Source organism: Bubalus bubalis, chromosome 1 (assembly GCF_019923935.1).
Source record: "Bubalus bubalis isolate 160015118507 breed Murrah chromosome 1, NDDB_SH_1, whole genome shotgun sequence".
Taxonomy (NCBI): domain Eukaryota; kingdom Metazoa; phylum Chordata; class Mammalia; order Artiodactyla; family Bovidae; genus Bubalus; species Bubalus bubalis.
In genome coordinates, this window is record NC_059157.1 from 38,114,689 (window position 1) to 38,131,376 (window position 16,688).

At 39.8% G+C, this 16,688-nt stretch overlaps 1 protein-coding gene across 2 annotated transcripts in view; it reads left to right on the forward strand.

Moving 5' to 3' along the window:
* The window catches only part of GPM6A (glycoprotein M6A), a 252,786-nt gene that overhangs the window by 106,675 nt on the left and 129,423 nt on the right, over positions 1–16,688 (forward strand). The window contains exon 1 of one of the 2 annotated variants that reach the window (XM_006078112.4): positions 7,474–8,055. The exons of the other annotated variant lie outside the window; for it this stretch is intronic. Coding sequence (XP_006078174.1) covers positions 8,019–8,055 — 37 coding nt within the window. The 5' untranslated portion in view covers positions 7,474–8,018. Of the gene's footprint in view, positions 1–7,473; positions 8,056–16,688 lie in introns of those variants that run through there. 2 annotated transcript variants of the gene reach the window in all.

The window sequence follows — 16,688 nt, forward strand, 5'->3', positions numbered from 1 at the left end:
CGACCCCTGGATTGGGAAGATCTCCTGGAGGAGGGCATGGCAACCCACTCCAGTATTCTTGCCTGGAGAATCCCATGGACAGAGGAGCCTGGTGGGCTACAGTCCATGGGGTCACAAGGAGTTGGACATGACTGAGTGACTAAGCACAGCACAAAAAAAATACTTCTAAATTTATAAGGACATCCTACTCATTTAGCTATAAATGTTAAGACTTAAAAATGAGAGAAACTTTACAATATATTTTTTATATCATTTATTTTCTGGAATTGCTTAATAATCACTTCCTTTTGTCTATGGAGCTATTTAATATAATGAAAACAGTGAACTTTTGAGTGATTTTATATTCAAGTTTTGCTTCTTCATAGCTGTGTAACTTGTAAATTAATTGCTTCTCTCAGTCTAAATCTTATGACCTGTGCAGTAGGAATACTAGTTATTCCCAAGATCGCAAATGAGCAGAAAGATAAAAATGTGCCTAGCATACAGTGGCTGCCACACAAGTATTTATTAAATGCTTTTGCAGATAGTAATGGCAGCCGTGAAATTAAAAAACACTTGCTCTTTGGAAGGAAAGCTATGACAAACCTAGATAGTGCACTAAAAAGCAGAGACATCACTTTACCCACAAAGGTCCATATAGTCAAAGCTATGGCCTTCCCGGTAGTCATGTACAGATGTGAGAATTGAACTGTAAAAAAGTTTGAGTGCTGAAGAGTTGGTGCTTTCCAAGTGTGGTGCTAGAGAAGACTCTTGAGAGTCCTTTGGACAGCAAGGAAATCAAGCCAGTCGATCCAAAAGGAATCAACCCTGAATAGTCGTTGGATTCTGAAGCTGAAGCTACAGTACTTGTGGCCCCTTAATGCGAAGAGCCGACTCATTGGAAAAGACCCTGATGCTGGGAAAGATTGAAGGCAAAAGGAGAAGGGGAAGGCTGAGGATGAGATGGTTAGATAGTATCACCAACTCAATGGACATGAATTTGAGCAAATTCTGGGAGACAGTGGAGGACAGAGAAGTCTCGTGTGCTGCAGTCCACGGGGCTACAAAAAGTCGAACACAACTTAGTGACTGAACAAGAAAACTAAGTAAGAAGTGTTAAACCTGGCCCCTGGGAAGCCTGTCATTTCAAAGGTCTGTCCTCAGCCTCATTGGATGAAAGATTACAGAGAAAACACGTGCAACTTATGGCTTCTGCTCTCAGTGACAGGCAGGAGAAATATATATTGAAATAGCATTTGTATTGGAATGTTAAAAATGGAAAAAATGTATGATACTTGGCAAATACACGTAGACAAAAGATATTGAAATTCAGGCATTGGAATGGAGGGAGGAAAGACATCAGTTTTCCCTTAATATCTGCAATATCAGATCCTAAAAATAGATTTGCATTTATCTTGGACATCTGCAGTGGGGTGCTGGGGATGACTGGAGCATCCTGCAGAAAACCTAAAGAATAGTCACAAATGGATGAGATTGTGTGTGGCTGTTGCACAACCAGATTGGAACCAAGGGGTGCTCTCCAGGGTTCATTTAACCTGTGCACATGGAACGAAGGAACTTTTAGGATGTAAATTTCTTGTGGTGCTTGAAAGCTTGAGTGTGTCCATCTTCCTTATATATCACATTGCTGTTGTATGTTATCCAAATAGACCCTATGTCGTTGCCATTAAAGCTCTTGGGAGAATGTTTTCTGGTTATTTCTGGTGCATGAAGGACTTAGCTGTTAGGGCTTTCCTGATAGCTCAGCTGGTGAAGAATCTGCCTGTAATGCAGGAGACCCTGGTTCAATTCCTGGATCGGGAAGATCCGTGGGAGAAGGGATAGGCTGCCCACTCCAGTATTCATGGGTTTCCCTTGTGGCTCAGCTGGTAAAGAATCCATCTGCAATGTGGGAAACCTGGGTTCGATCCCTGAGTGGGGAAGATCTCCTGGGGAAGGGAAAGGCTACCCACTCCAGATTTCTGGCTTAAAGAATTCCGTGGACTATATAGGCCATGGGGTCGCAAAGAGTTGGACATGACTGAGCACTTTCACTTCTACGTTTCTAGTTCACGGAGAGTAGATCATGATCAAAGGTGTCTTGCTCAAGACTAAGAACCCCCTAAGTATCTCAGATGTACAACTCACCAAAAAGGAACAATGCATAAAATCACTCACCCCTCTTAGACGTAGGAAAGGAGTATCTTTCATCCTGATTTGCCTGTTGGGACAAGCCTGTTGTGCCCTGCCTGAGTCTTGAATTCAGATGTATCGGCAGGCGACATTTTGAAGAGAAGTTGTCAGTCTGTGCATAGCTTCTTTTTCTGAGATAAGAAGAATGTTTAGATTACCCGAGATGCTCTCCAGAAATGTAAGAGTAGACGCCAGTATATTTTTTTCAGCCATGAAAGGACTTGCAGTCTAATGTATAACCAAAAAGACCAGAGTGCTCATTATAAAGCTGAGAAGACTTGAATCTGATTTTTCCTCATATCTTTATGCACCATGTTGTGTAATCAGCTTTCGCAAAGGATTTTTCCTATCATCTGTGTCTGCAGGAACAGTCAAAGCAAGATTTAAAACCAGTATTTCAAAACTCAAAACTTCTGATGAGCTTTGCAAGCTTTATGTTAGCCTCTCTGTCTTCCTTGTTCTCTTTCTCTCTCTCTCACACACACACATTCCCCTTTTGTTCTTTATTTTTAAGGGTTTGTCATTTGCAACATCCAGTGTGATGTGTAAGGTTGGGCTTGGCTGAGATTTCCAAATTGCTGACCTTTGATTCAAATGAATGGAGCAAAAAAATTCATCTTTCAGCTAAGGTATAATTTATGTCTGTTGTCATTAGTGTTAACACGAAGACATCACTCGAAAATGAAGAAATGGCAACATGACATGTCTTATAACTGTGGTAACCACGTACTGAACGATTTATCTTCTTGTGAGAGTGAATGTAAAATCAGAAAGACCGAAATTCAAATCCCAGTTCCTTAATTCACAACCTGTGTCACCCGGAGAAAGTTACTAACTTTGAGGATCTCAACTTTGGTTTACAATAAATACTTATAATTGATTTTTCCTATTTTGAATGGATTAATTTAGTCTAGATAGTGTTCCTCTTGAATTTTTCTATCTGTCTTTACACTAATCAGTGCTTATAACAAGCACTTGGTAAAAGAGACATGGCACACAATTACTCCTTTTCCACTTGCCGTTTTGTTTTACAGTTTCATTTATGAAATATCTGTATCATTCTGCCATCAACTCCTAAGCCATGGCATTTCAATCATACGTGTGTATCACGTTTTCTTCCTCCATTCACCCATTGGTGGGCACTCAGGTGCTTTACATACCTTGGCTATTGTAAATAATGATAGGATAAATGTAGAGGTGTATGTTTGTTTTTGAATTGGAGTGTTCATGTTCTTCAGATAAATACCCAGAAGTGAAATTGCTTGGATCATTGTTGTTGTTCAGTCACTTAGTCGCGTCCAACTCTTGTGGACCCCATGGACTGCAGCACGCCAGGCTTCCCTGTCCTTCACTCTTTCCCAGAGTCTGCTCAAACTCATGTCCATTGAGTTGATGATGCCATCCAACCATCTCATCCTCTGTCACCCTTTTGTCTTCCCACCCTCAATCTTCCCCAGCATCGGGGTCTTTTCCAATGAGTTGGCTCTTTGAATCAGGTGACCAAAGTATTGGAGATTCAGCTTCAGCATCAGTCTTTCCAATGAATATTTGGGGTTGATTTTCTTTAGGATTGACTGATTTGATCTCCTTGTAGTCCAAGGGACTCTAAGGAATCTACTCCAGCACCACAATTTGAAAGCATCAGTTATTTGGTCTCAGCCTTCTTTATGGTCCAACTCTCACATCCATACATGACTGCTGGAAAAACCATAGCTTTGACTATACAGACCTTTGTCAGCAAAGTCTTGTCTCTGCTTTTTAATATGCTGTCTAGATGTCATAGCTTTCTTTCCAAGGAGCAAGTGTCTTAATTTCATGGCTGCAGTCATCACCCATAGTGATTTTGGAGCCCAAGAAAATAAAATATGTCACTGTTTCCACTTTTTCCCCTTCTATTTGCCATGAAGTGATGGGATTGGATGCCAGGATCTTATTTCTTTGAATGTTAAGTTTTAAGTCAGCTTTTTCACTCTCCTCTTTCACCCTCATCAAAAAGCTCATTAGTTCCTCTTCACTTTCTGTCATTAGAGTGGTATCATCTGCATAACTGAGGTTGTTGATATTTCTCCTACCCATCTTGATTCCAGCTTGTGATTCATCTAGCCTGGCATTTCACATGATGTACTCTGCATATAAGTTCATAAGCATCATATGGTAGTTCTATTCATAATTTTTTGAGGAATATTCTTACTGTTTTCCATAGTGGCTGTACCAATTTACATTCTTACCAACAGTGTGTAAGAGTTCCCTTTTCTTCACGTCCTTCTCAACACTTGCTATTTCTTGCCTTTTTGATAATAACCAGTCTGACAGGTGTGAGGTGATATCTCATTGTGGTTTTGATTTGCATTTCCCTGATGATTAGGGATGTTGAGCATCTTGTTATGTGCCTGTTGGCCATCTGTATGTCTTCTTTAGAAAAACATCAATCCAGCTCCTCTAAAAATTGGTTTTTCTTTTGTTATTGTTGTTGAGTTATGAGTTTTATACATATTTTGGATATTAACTTCTTATCTGATGTATTATTTGCAAAGTATCTTCTCACAACAGGTTTAGATTTAGTGAGCAATTGTGTCTTCCTAGTTTACATGGGAAAAAGTCATATATTTCACAAATATTTCTTAGGCAATATTTGAAAAGGAAATCATATTTAACATTTAGTACCATATTTTTAAACTCCCATTGATAAAATATTATATGTTTTAATCTACTGAAAATAGAGTGTGGCAAACATAATGTGATGTGATGGAAAGCATGTTAGATGAGATATCACATCATCTCAACTTGTAGGTCTTAAATACAACATAGGGATTTTCCTGGTTGTCCAGTGGTTAAGACTCCGTATTCCCAATGCAGGAGGCATGGGTTTCCATCCCTGGCTAGGGAACTAAGATCACACACGTTATGTGATGTGATCAAAATGGTTTAAAAAAAAAAAAGACATTTAAAAATTAAATTAAAAAAAAACAATCTAGAAAACAGAGAATTGCCAATTCTTAGGGTTCATGGAAGTATATTTTCAAATTCATAAGGTTAATACAATAATGACAACTATGTTTCTTTTTCTTTTTGAAACAGTTTTGAATTACTTGGTTGTTCAAAAGATTTGGTTTAAATGAAAACAAGGCTTTAAAAAATAATTCTAAACACACCAATCAGCCCCAGAAACTCACCTGCCCTCAAACGGGGGAGAAGGAATTAAGGTATTTAATGGGTCAGAATTTCCCTTTTGGAAGGTGAAAAAGTTTTGGAGATGGATGCTGATGGTGGTTGTACAACAGCATGAATGTACTTGATGCCAAGGAACTGTCCACTTAAATAGGGTTAAAATGGTGCATTTTATATCTATTTTACCACAATAAAAAATTAATCTTCACTCTAAGAAGTGATTGCCATAAGGAAGCTGTGTGCATGCTTGTTTCTCCTCATACGAGGCTTTTTAGCCTGGATTAGAGGTGCTTCTTTGTATATTTGAAAAATTGGTATAAATTGGTATTGTCTTCTCTTAAAGATTTGTGCATGAAAAAGTCTACTTCAGACAAAAAAAAGGTGATCATTATAGGAATCTGTTGCTCTGTTGCAAAGTTTCCAGAACGGAAATAAGTTACAGTAACTTTTCCATCCACCTTTGCCCAGTGAAGATTTCTTACAGTTTTCTTTTTGTCTGCCTTCCATATCTTTCCCTTGGTTCACATGGTGAAACTGTGGACTGAGTCTGACTTGTGAAGGTGCCGTGGACACTCACGAGGGGATAAAGCTGCCCATAGTTCAGAGCATTAGACAAGGAATTGCTGACATGAAATCTCAGACTTCCTTGGTTGTTTACTGGTCCAGTCCCTGGGTCTCCCTGAGTCTCAGTTTTTTCCAACATAAAATGGGGAGAAGACAGCACTTTCCCTCTCTGTTTTGCAAATGGGTTAATGCGTGTGCATTGTGGATTGTAAAGTGCTCTGAAAATTTCAGGTGGCATTATTCTTTCTACTGCTGTTACTCTTAATAATTTGTTTCACTGATGATTCCTGTGGTATTAAATGAATAGAGAATATTAATGAGAAGTGATGCTTCATTCTGTTTTGACTATACGCCAGGTTATGTCAGCCTGGGGACAAGTGGAAGCAGGGATGCTGCTCTGATTCACCTCTTTGATTTCCCTCATGATTTCCTTCTTTCAGTCCGTGCCCTGAGCAAGCAGCTCTCTCATGAACCCTTGAATACAAATTGCAACCTATTCGGAGGAGATGAGTTTTTGATTTATTTGAATTATATTTACCTTTGGGTTAAAATTATTTGACTAGAGAAAATAAATAGAGAATGATCATAGAAGTGAGAAGGCTAAATATTCTTTTAGGAGAAATAATGAGAAATAAAGTGAAATGTTGCATGAGAATTGCTTTTCTTCTCACGAGTGGCTTTTGTCATGGTTTCGAGGGTGGTATGGAACATGTTACTGACCCACTTTAAATAATGTATGTTAAATATGTGCTGTAACATGAGAAACATATACTGTGGGTGGTTAGGAGGCAAATTATTTTTCATGAAAGGTAAGGAATTAGTTGTGTGTGTGCACATATATGTGCGTCTCTGTGTGCTTGCTTATTAAAAGATGGAGACGGAGACAAGGCTTCTTCCTCCCTTTATCTTCTAGGAAGGTTTATGCCCCCTAGAAAGGGGTACTGTTTATTTTCTTCCTCTACTTTTTGTGAAGTATTGAGACTGGTGGATCGTGCCCTGTCACTCACTAGACTGAAGTACAAATGCTAATTTATTGCCAGACTGCAGCATTGTGATTTGCATTCCAAATCAGACTGCAGAATCCCATTATAAATTGCTTATCCTGTCGTTTCTTATCTAGAATTTGTTCCTTCTGCTTCCCCAATGACGACCCTCTGAAGCAATTCTCTTTCAAGAGATTCCCATTTCAAATCAGTTTTTGTGGGCAAAAATCATCACGATAGATTACAAAGTCATCCATCGATTTCTTTCTACAGACCTTTCAGTTTCTCTCCCTTCCCTTTAAGAGTCTCTTGGCTCTGAAGTGAAATAATGACTAAAACGTATCTTTCAGGCTTAAAGGTTTATACTCCTTCTTTTGAAAACCATACTTCTCTATCTTTTTAAATCTGAGAGCTGTGAGCTTGCAAGTCCTCTCTCCATCATAACCTCTTAGAGATAAACCCTGAGATGGTATAATTGCATCCTGTCTTGGCACTTTTAAATCAAATTAACCAGATACTTGGGGAGGAGAGAACAGGAAAACGCAGTTTCGCAAGGTATCTGACTGGGTGAGGAGCAAGCTTGCAGCATAAAGAACCCACGGGGAGCTGGGCTTTCCCACTCTGGTGGCAGAGAGGGGGAATTGTGGGTTGGTGGTCTGCTTCCTGTTAGGAGGACACCCCTCCATCTGTTCCCAGCTCAGCCTGCTTCCCATTTAAAGCCCAGATTTCAATACAAACCTCAATTTCTTTTCCCCATTTGAAATGCAAAGCAAGCCTTTCGAGTCCTAGAGTCTCTGCCACTGGGATTCAGACCAAATTTCCCCCCAAAATTCTCAGGCTCTTTGCTTTGAATACCTGCTTACAGTGGTACACAATGGGCAGCTTTGAGAAGAAAAATTGATAATCTTCACGGAAGAGTAATTTGAATGAAATTGCACTTGACAGCCTGTCTCCAAGCAAACAAGAGGCGCGAGGGAGCCTGAGCTAAGCTCCGAGGACTTACCCAAGCCACTGCTGGGGGAGCTTCCCAAGGGAAAAAAAAAAAAAAAAAAAGAAATCACTTGCTTTTCCTCCATCTAATTGAGCTTTTGATTAATTCCGTGTACCAGATTCTACTGAAGAAAGGTAGCCATGGAAGAGAATATGGAAGAGGGGCAGACACAAAAAGGTACTGTGCTCGAAAGGGTTTATTTGTAACGAAGGCATTATTTTGCAGTTTCCTTGTTTGCTTTAGACACTTGCCAGGGAGGCTAATGAATGTTTCTCTCTTGGAAGGCATTTCTTTTTATTTCCCCTTCAGCCTGTTCCCCACTTGCAGTCATGTCTGGCGTGAACGTTGTCACTATTTGCAAATCTTTCAGATAAAAGTACCCCGATGCAGAGTTGGGTATTAGTGATGAGGGCATTGCGGTGTTGGTGCAAGCTGTCCCTTAGACCTGTCTTTGTTAATCTTCATTTATTTCATGTTTTCACGCTTGTCGAGCTGGGTCAAGGGATTCCTGGTGTGAGCCACAAATGCAATATTGGGAGCTAGATGTAGTTAAAAATCTGGCGATGTGACCGTAATCACGACCTTTGGATGGACATCTGATAGAACAAAGACAGAGAGGGTATTTATTTTCATTGGTGTACCTTTGTAAAAAAAAAAAAAAAATCCGTTTTTTTCTTTGCATGGATGCAGTTGAAATTTAATAAAGATGGAGCAAATGTTCATAAATTTTCAGAGCATACGCTGATGTTAAGGTTTTCATTTCTATAGAGTTGATTGTCACCAACTTCTGCATAATAATTGTCGAGGATATGTCAGATGCATTTTCTAAGCCTGTTAGGTATATCTGGCTGTTTAAGTGAAATTGTCATTTTTTTAAGGTTGAAATGGCCAAATATCAGCAATTTTAAATGATTCCAACACTCTAGAATTTGTGTGTGTCTCAAGGGTAGCTTTGGAGGGAACTGTGGCTTTTACCCCAGGATTGGCAGCGTTTTCTCTCCTGTCTCTTCAAGGCTTATGTAATGTTATAGCAAATACTCTTGTGTTCTTAGGATGCAAACAGGTAAAACTACTTAAAGGTTATATTTAAGAGCAGTATGGAAAAGATTCAGCTATCAAATTTGATTTCGATTGTACACAAATGCATTATTTTAGTTTACATGATAAAACAGAGTGGAAATACAGTGGTTTGTTTTTTTTTCATTATTTTGAACCTTTCAGCTTTAATGGTTTTTTTTTACACACACATACACGTACTCACATATATATAACCAGAGACATTCCATAAATGAAGGTTTTATAGACGCAGTAGAGAAAGGCAATAAACCAATACCCAAATTTTAGACATTAGCACACTTGATAATGATACTCTGTACCAGAAACACAATAATCTACATAGATATCATATGATATGTTTTTAAATTAAAAAAAAATCCTCAACTACCTTTACTATGTGAACTAATAGCATAAGTGTTCATCAGTGATATGAAATGGCGAATTTTCCTGGTAATTTTCATCCTTAAAAGGCTTCTCAATTGATTACCTTATTTTAGGAATAAAATGCCTTATGTTAATACCTTGTTATAGCACATGAGAAGATTGCTTCTTGGCCAGTCATTCCATTTAAGGAAATAGAAGTTTATCATTTTAAAGAGAGAAATGATATTCATTACACTAAATGAAACCTTGAGATAAACCATGGATTGTGGTAACAGGTTGAGTATGTCTGAGCATGTTTGAACATGCCTCGGTGGAGGTAGGAACCAAGAGAAATGATGTAATTAGTTGTGATTTTTTTTTCTCCAGTAACACCACTGAAAATCATTCCTTCATTGCGGTCGGGGTAGTGGTGATGTGACGAGCACCTGCTCCTGTCTCAGTGGGTTCTTTTTACTATAGATGTGCATATTTTATTTAGGAACAGCAGTGGAAAACAATAAAATTAAACGTCGTATAGTGACCTATAAGTATACTGAGATACAGAAGTAAATATCTGTGGTTAGGCTTTCTTTTTTCTTCTTACTGAAAAAAAAGAGGTTCAATTTTCTTCATTCCTGGTCTTCCATTCCTTTCAGTTATGCTTATGACACCTTTCCTATATAAGTTTGTTGTTAGATTGTTATACTTGAATATAAATGTTCTTTCTACTTGTGTGGGAGCAGGAGGCAATGTGATGAAATCTAAGTTGCAGTTCCTTGACAAGCAGATAAAAATCGTTAGAGATTTTTCAAGAGTTCAGGTAGACAGATTTAATGATCCATCCCCTTAAACGATGGCAACACTTTACCGTAACTGTTATCCTGTTTCCCATAAATTGGATTTTTTAAATAATGATTCAGATATCAGAGAATTCTCTTGGATTTGAAAGAGGCCTTTCTGTCCTTCTTAACTATTTAAATCTGTTCTTTCCTGTTACATTCTTAAAGGACTTACATTCATGTCAATGTTTAGCCATGTCGTCTTCCAAATGCAACTTCCATGTGAAGTGGAAGTTGGTGGTTTCATAAACATGTTTGGAAAAAAAAGAATAGAGTTGATACTTAAGGACTTAAAAAGATCTTCCATAAGAAAGGTATTTTTCTTCTAAATGAGACCTCCCTTTCCCACTTACGCTATAAAAGGCACTGAAAACAATCCTGTGACATTTCCACTGATTTAACTATATGTTCAGTCTGGGAGGAGAACAGTAATAAGGGGGTGACTTCACCAGCCGTTCTGCTCAGTGAGTCCCTGTCTTGGTGTGAAACTGAAATGTGGGTCATTAATCTGTTGCTCCATCCATGTCTGCCAACCTCCCAAAGGTGAGTGTCTTATTGTGCTGAGAGTGAGTCTACTGTTTTAAGTAAATATTAATATGTTTTTTGTAAAACATGCCCTCTAAATGAAATCAGTTATTTTATCTCAAGTTCAATCAAAGCAACAGTGTTCTGGTATCAGAGGGGAAAAAAAAAAAAAAAAACAAGAAAGAAAACAAAAGAGGCTTCTTTGAACTTGGCCCTTACATGCAGCCATCATAAGCCCAGCATCACTGTCAGCAAACATCAAGATACATGGTCACCAGATCTAGCAACAAGGGCTTCAGTTACTATGGACAGTTGAACAAAGTGCATGAAGACCTGTGTTTTTCTTTTTACAAAGATTTAAAAGGTAAATAAACATTTATAACTTGTACATATTTAACTGTGTCTGGAACATTTTGTCCAGTCCTCTGATAAGAGAAGTAAATGATTTGAGGGTGTCTGATCATTAGTGTATTAGTGAGAATGTGTGTTTCTGTGGCCCACTAAGTGACTAACCATGCCTTTGTCGATAACCTCAGTGAACACATTATGAATTAGGAGAGGTCACAGAGAATGTCAGGGCTTCCCAGGTGGCGCTAGTGGTAAAGAACCCATCTGCCAATGCAGGAGACATAAGAGATGAGAGTTTGATCCCTGGGTCAGGAAGATCCCCTGGAGAAGGGCATGGCCACCCACTCCAGTGTTCTTGCCTGGAGAACCCCATGGATAGGAGAGCCTGGAGGGCTACCATCCATAGGGTCGCAGAGTTGGACACAACTGAAGTGACTTATCACGCACACACAGAGATCGTCACTGATGAATCAATGATTAGAACAAGTCAGTGGTTATATAGAGATAAAAAGAAAGGAGCAATGAACAGGAAGAGCAAGCAAGTTGGAATTTTCATAAATTGGCAGGACTGTTCCAAACAGCCAAAACCTGATTGATTTCCTTTTGGAACAGGAACATCACATGAAACAAAGCCTTAAAATTACATGTACCAGGAATGTTTGGTCAGCCCAAAAGGTAACAGCCTCAGTGTTATTCACCATGTTTTTCTAGCATAATTAACCAGCAGCATATTAATACCTATCAACTTCTCTGGTTGAACAGAGTCCACCACTGACTTCCTCTGAGAATCAATCCTTGGTGACCCTGAAAGACTGGGTCACTTGAGGACATAGAAGATCAAACTCCGTGGGAACAGCCCAGCTTCCTTATCTCAACACCCATCACATGGCCACTGCTTAATGATCCTCATTCATCCTTGGCCCGGCACCACTGACATACGGCATCAGCATCTCCTTAACTTACTAAAACCAGCAGGAGTATCTCAGTGAAAGGACAGTGCACAGATCTTTTTTTTTTTTTTTTCCAGTTTAGTTGTAATGTCTATCTCATAATTAACAACATTGTACAATTATATTTGACATATCTGCTCATAATTATACACTTTACATGGACATGTGTACACACATATCCCCGTTAAAGGATACACATCAGAAAAGCATGTATACTATATTTATGGGCTGATAAAATCTTTTCAAACCTTAAAAAAATTTTTTTATTGTGGTAAAAGTCACATAACATCTAAAACATACTGTTTTAACCATATTTAACTGTACGTTGCAGTGGCACTAAGTACATTATTATTGTGCAGCTCTCACCATCATCCATCTTCCAAATTCTTAACTTTCCTAAACTGAAACTCTGTACCCATTAAACACTAAGTCACCATTCCCCTTCCCCACTGCTTACCCGCTGGCATCTACTAGTATCCTTTCTAACTCTATGAATTTAACTATTCTAGGGCTTCCCTAATAGCTCAGTTGGTAAAAAATCTGCCTGCAATGCAGGAGATCCCGGTTCAATTCCTGGGTCGGGAAGATCCTCTGGAGAAGGGATAGGCTACCCACTCCAGTATTCTTGGGCTTCCCATATGGCTCAGCTGGTAAAGAATCCATCTGCAATGAGGAGGCCTGGCTTCGATCTGTGGGTTGGAAAGATCCCCTGGAGAAGGGAAAGGCTACCCACTCCAGTATAATGGCCTGGAGAATTCCATGGACTGTATAGTCCATGGGGTCGCAAAGAGTTGGACACACCTGAGCGACTCTCACTTTCACTTCACTTTCAGGTACCTCCTACCTAGGGTCAAACAGTATTTGTCTGCAGCTACTGTATCAGAACTTTTCTTGACTAGGGTTATTTTGTCTTGCCAGATGACTTTGGGGCCGAACCCTTCCTTAGACAGATGTCTTCCTGGAGAAGAGACACCACTGTAATGAATGAGGAGAGAGTCAGCTTCAAGCTGTGAAACTAGATGATATTGGTCCACTTAAATTACCCTGCGATTTCAGTGCCAGACAGTGGCCTAGGGACTTTAGCATAGATTACCTCATTGACTCGTCACCATGACCTTTGTTGGTACTAATATTGAGAAAACTAAAAATCAAATAGGTTAATTAAGTGGACCAAAGTCTCAGAGTAGCATGTAGAAAGAGCTGGGGTTCGATACAGTCAGACAGGGGAGGCCAGGGTCTGACTTTCAAATGCACCCCACATCGCATTAGATCTCAAAGTGACCTGCCTGCCACACCCCCTTCTTAGTGATTCCACTTAAGATGCACCCAATGCCTCACAAATCAACCAAGCGCAGCAATCATGGCTGTTCCCTATCACCAGCTTTGGCTTTTTTTGCCCAGATGTGAAACAGCTTCACCAAGGGCATCTAGTCCCTGGTGACTATGACCTAGAAGTTTTGACTCCAGAAAGAGGGGCTGGGTCAATGAGACTCCTCTCCCGAGATCAGGAGATGATTCTCAGTGTGTGCAGAGTCTCTTTATCCCTCCATGTGTCTGTGCAGGGACTGTGCTGCCCAGCCCACAGCTAATCTGAATGAATTTCTGTTGGCCATCAAAAGACCTCTAAATAAAACAGATGTCTAGATCCTTTAGGAATCTGATATAGAGGGACTTAATGTTAAGAACTGTTTCCCAAGTTTAACCTGCTAAGTGGCAAATGAACCAAATGTACACTCATTGTGTACTTAACCATCAACTTGCCACTACTGTCGAACACATGATGGGCAATTCTGAGTTTTTCCCTTGTCATTTTATTTTTATAATTTGATTAATTCAGTTCAGTTCAGTTCAGTTCAGTCACTCAGTCATGTCCAACTCTTTTCGACCCCATGAATTGCAGCACGCCAGGCTTCCCTGTCCATCACCAACTCCCAGAGTTCACTCAGACTCACGTCCATCAAGTCAGTGATGCCATCCAGCCATCTTATCCTCTGTCACCCCCTTCTCCTCCTGCCCCCAATCCCTCCCAGCATCACAGTCTTTTCCAATGAGTCAACTCTTGGCATGAGGTGAAGAGTAGCAAAGTACTGGAGTTTCAGCTTTAGCATCATTCCTTCCAAAGAACACCCAGGACCAATCTCCTCTAGAATGGACTGGTTGGATCTCCTTGCAGTCCAAGGGACTCTCAAGAGTCTTCTCCAACACCACAGTTCAAAAGCATCAATTCTGTGCCATTCAGCTTTCTTCACAGTCCAACTCTCACATCCATACGTGACCATTGGAAAAGCCATAGCCTTGACTAGGCGGACCTTTGTTGGCAGACTTATGTATCTGTTTTTGAATATGCTATCTAGGTTGGTCATAACTTTCCTTCCAAGGAGTAAGCGTCTTTTAATTTCATGGCTGCAGTCACCATCTGCAGTGATTTTGGAGCCCCCAAAAATGAAGTCTGATACTGTTTCCCCATCTATTTCCCATGAAGTGATGGAACCAGATGCCATGACCTTAGTTTTCTGAATCTTGAGCTTTAAGCCAACTTTTTCACTCTCCTCTTTCACTTTCATCAAGAGGCTCTTTAGTTCCTCTTCACTTTCTGCCATAAGGGTGGTGTCATCTGCATATCTGAGGTTATTGATATTTCTCCTGGCAGTCTTGATTCCAGCTTGTGCTTCTTCCAGCCCAGCGTTTCTCATGATGTACTCTGCATAGTAGTTAAATAAACAGGGTGACAATATACAGCCTTGACGTACTCCTTTTCCTATTTGGAACCAGTCTGTTGTTCCACGTCCAGTTCTAACTGTTGCTTCCTGGCCTGCATATAGGTTTCTCAAGAGACAGGTCAGGTGGTCTGGTATTCCCATCTCTTTCAAAATTTTCCACAGTTTATTGTGATCCACACAGTCAAAGGCTTTGGTATAGTCAATAAAGCAGAAATAGATGTTTTTCTGGAACTCTCTTGCTTTTTTGATGATCCAGCGGATGTTGGCAATTTGATTAGTTCACCCTAAAACTTACCAAGTAAACATTGGTAGTAAAATAACTTTAGAACCATTGCAAGAGAAATTAAAGAACCAGCATGAGTCAAAAATGTCTGCTTTATTAATAGAATTGGAATCTTCAATGGTTTGACATGAAATCCATAGACCTGAGACTAGGAAAATAATAACATCATCAAAAAGCTTTAAACAGTCATGGAAATGGAGGAATTAATTAGCCCTCTTTTGCTTTTTGGATGTCAGCTCCTTGTAGACCCTTGAAAAAAGGAGTTTGCCTTGCATAGACAGTAGTACCAAGTGGACAAAATTCTCAACAAGCATCAGCAGATGCCATCTCTGCCTTTGGACAAAAGCTAGAAGAAGTTTAGAGATTCAGATTGTATAAAGAACATAAGAAAACTGTGTCCCGTGATTTGACAGCTGTGCTTTACTGGTATTTGCTGCACTTTCAGAAATTAACTTCATGTTGTTATCAAATGTGGTTCTAAGATGCCTGTCAGGGGGAAAAATTATGTATATATCTCATAAAATTTAGTAAATATTCCCAGAACTTATGCATTTCCCTGGGTATTGTGACTTCTGTAGTTTAGATTTAATGTTTTAGAACAGAATGTAAATAGAATTGTCATCTTCTATTTCCACTGATTCTGCAGCTAATTATGTTTTTTCTAACTGTGGTGCTACTTGTCTTTGAGACCTGCATGCTCAGTAACACAAGCAACACCATCACGTTAGGACAGAGGATATATGTCAGTTTTTTACCATATCATCCAGTTCAGTTCAATTCAGTCTCTCAGTCGTGTCCTACTCTTTGCGACCCCATGAACTGCAGCACACCAGGCCTCCCTGTCCATCACCAACTCCCAGAGTTTACACAAACTCATGTCCATTGAGTCGGTGATGCCATCCAACGATCTCATCCTCTGTCGTCCCCTTCTCCTCCTGCCCTCAATGTTTCCCAGCACCAGGGTCTTTTCATATGAGTCAGCTCTTCGCATCAGGGGGCCACAGTATTGGAGTTTCAGCTTCAACATCAGTCCTTCCAATGAATATTCAGGACTGATCTCCTTTAGGATGGACTGGTTGGATCGCCTTTCAATCCAAGGGACTCTCAAGAGTCTTCTCCTACACCACAGTTCAAAAGCACCAGTTGTTCGGCACTCAGCTTTCTTTATAGTCCAACCATATCATTAGAATGAGTGTATTCATCTTTTAAAATGGGGGGAAAAAGTTAGTCACTCAGTCATGTCCTACTTGTTGCAATCCCATGAACTGTAGCCTGCCAGGCTAGTCTGTCCATGGAATACTCCAGGCAAGAATACTGGAGTGAGTTGCCAATTCCTTCTCCAGGGGATCTTCCCTACCCAGGGGTTGAACCTAAGTCTCCTGCATTGTAAGCAGATTCTTTACCATTTGAGCCACCAGGGAAGACCTCACTTTAAAATGAAAGTGCTTAATATAGTTATGTCATTAACTCATTGAACCGAAACTTGATCTTAAACATTTAAGGAAACTGAGAACAGTATGGTGGACTGAGATATGGGTATGGTATGCTGATGCAGAATGTAGGTAGAGTGATGACTTCAAAATGGTTCTTAGAGGGAGCTTCCTCTAAGCAATTAAGACTTCACCTTCCAATGCAGGGGATGCAGGTTCAATCCCTGGTCAGGAAGCTAAGATCCCATGTGCCTCATGGCCAAAAAATTAGAACATAAGCAATATTATAATATTCA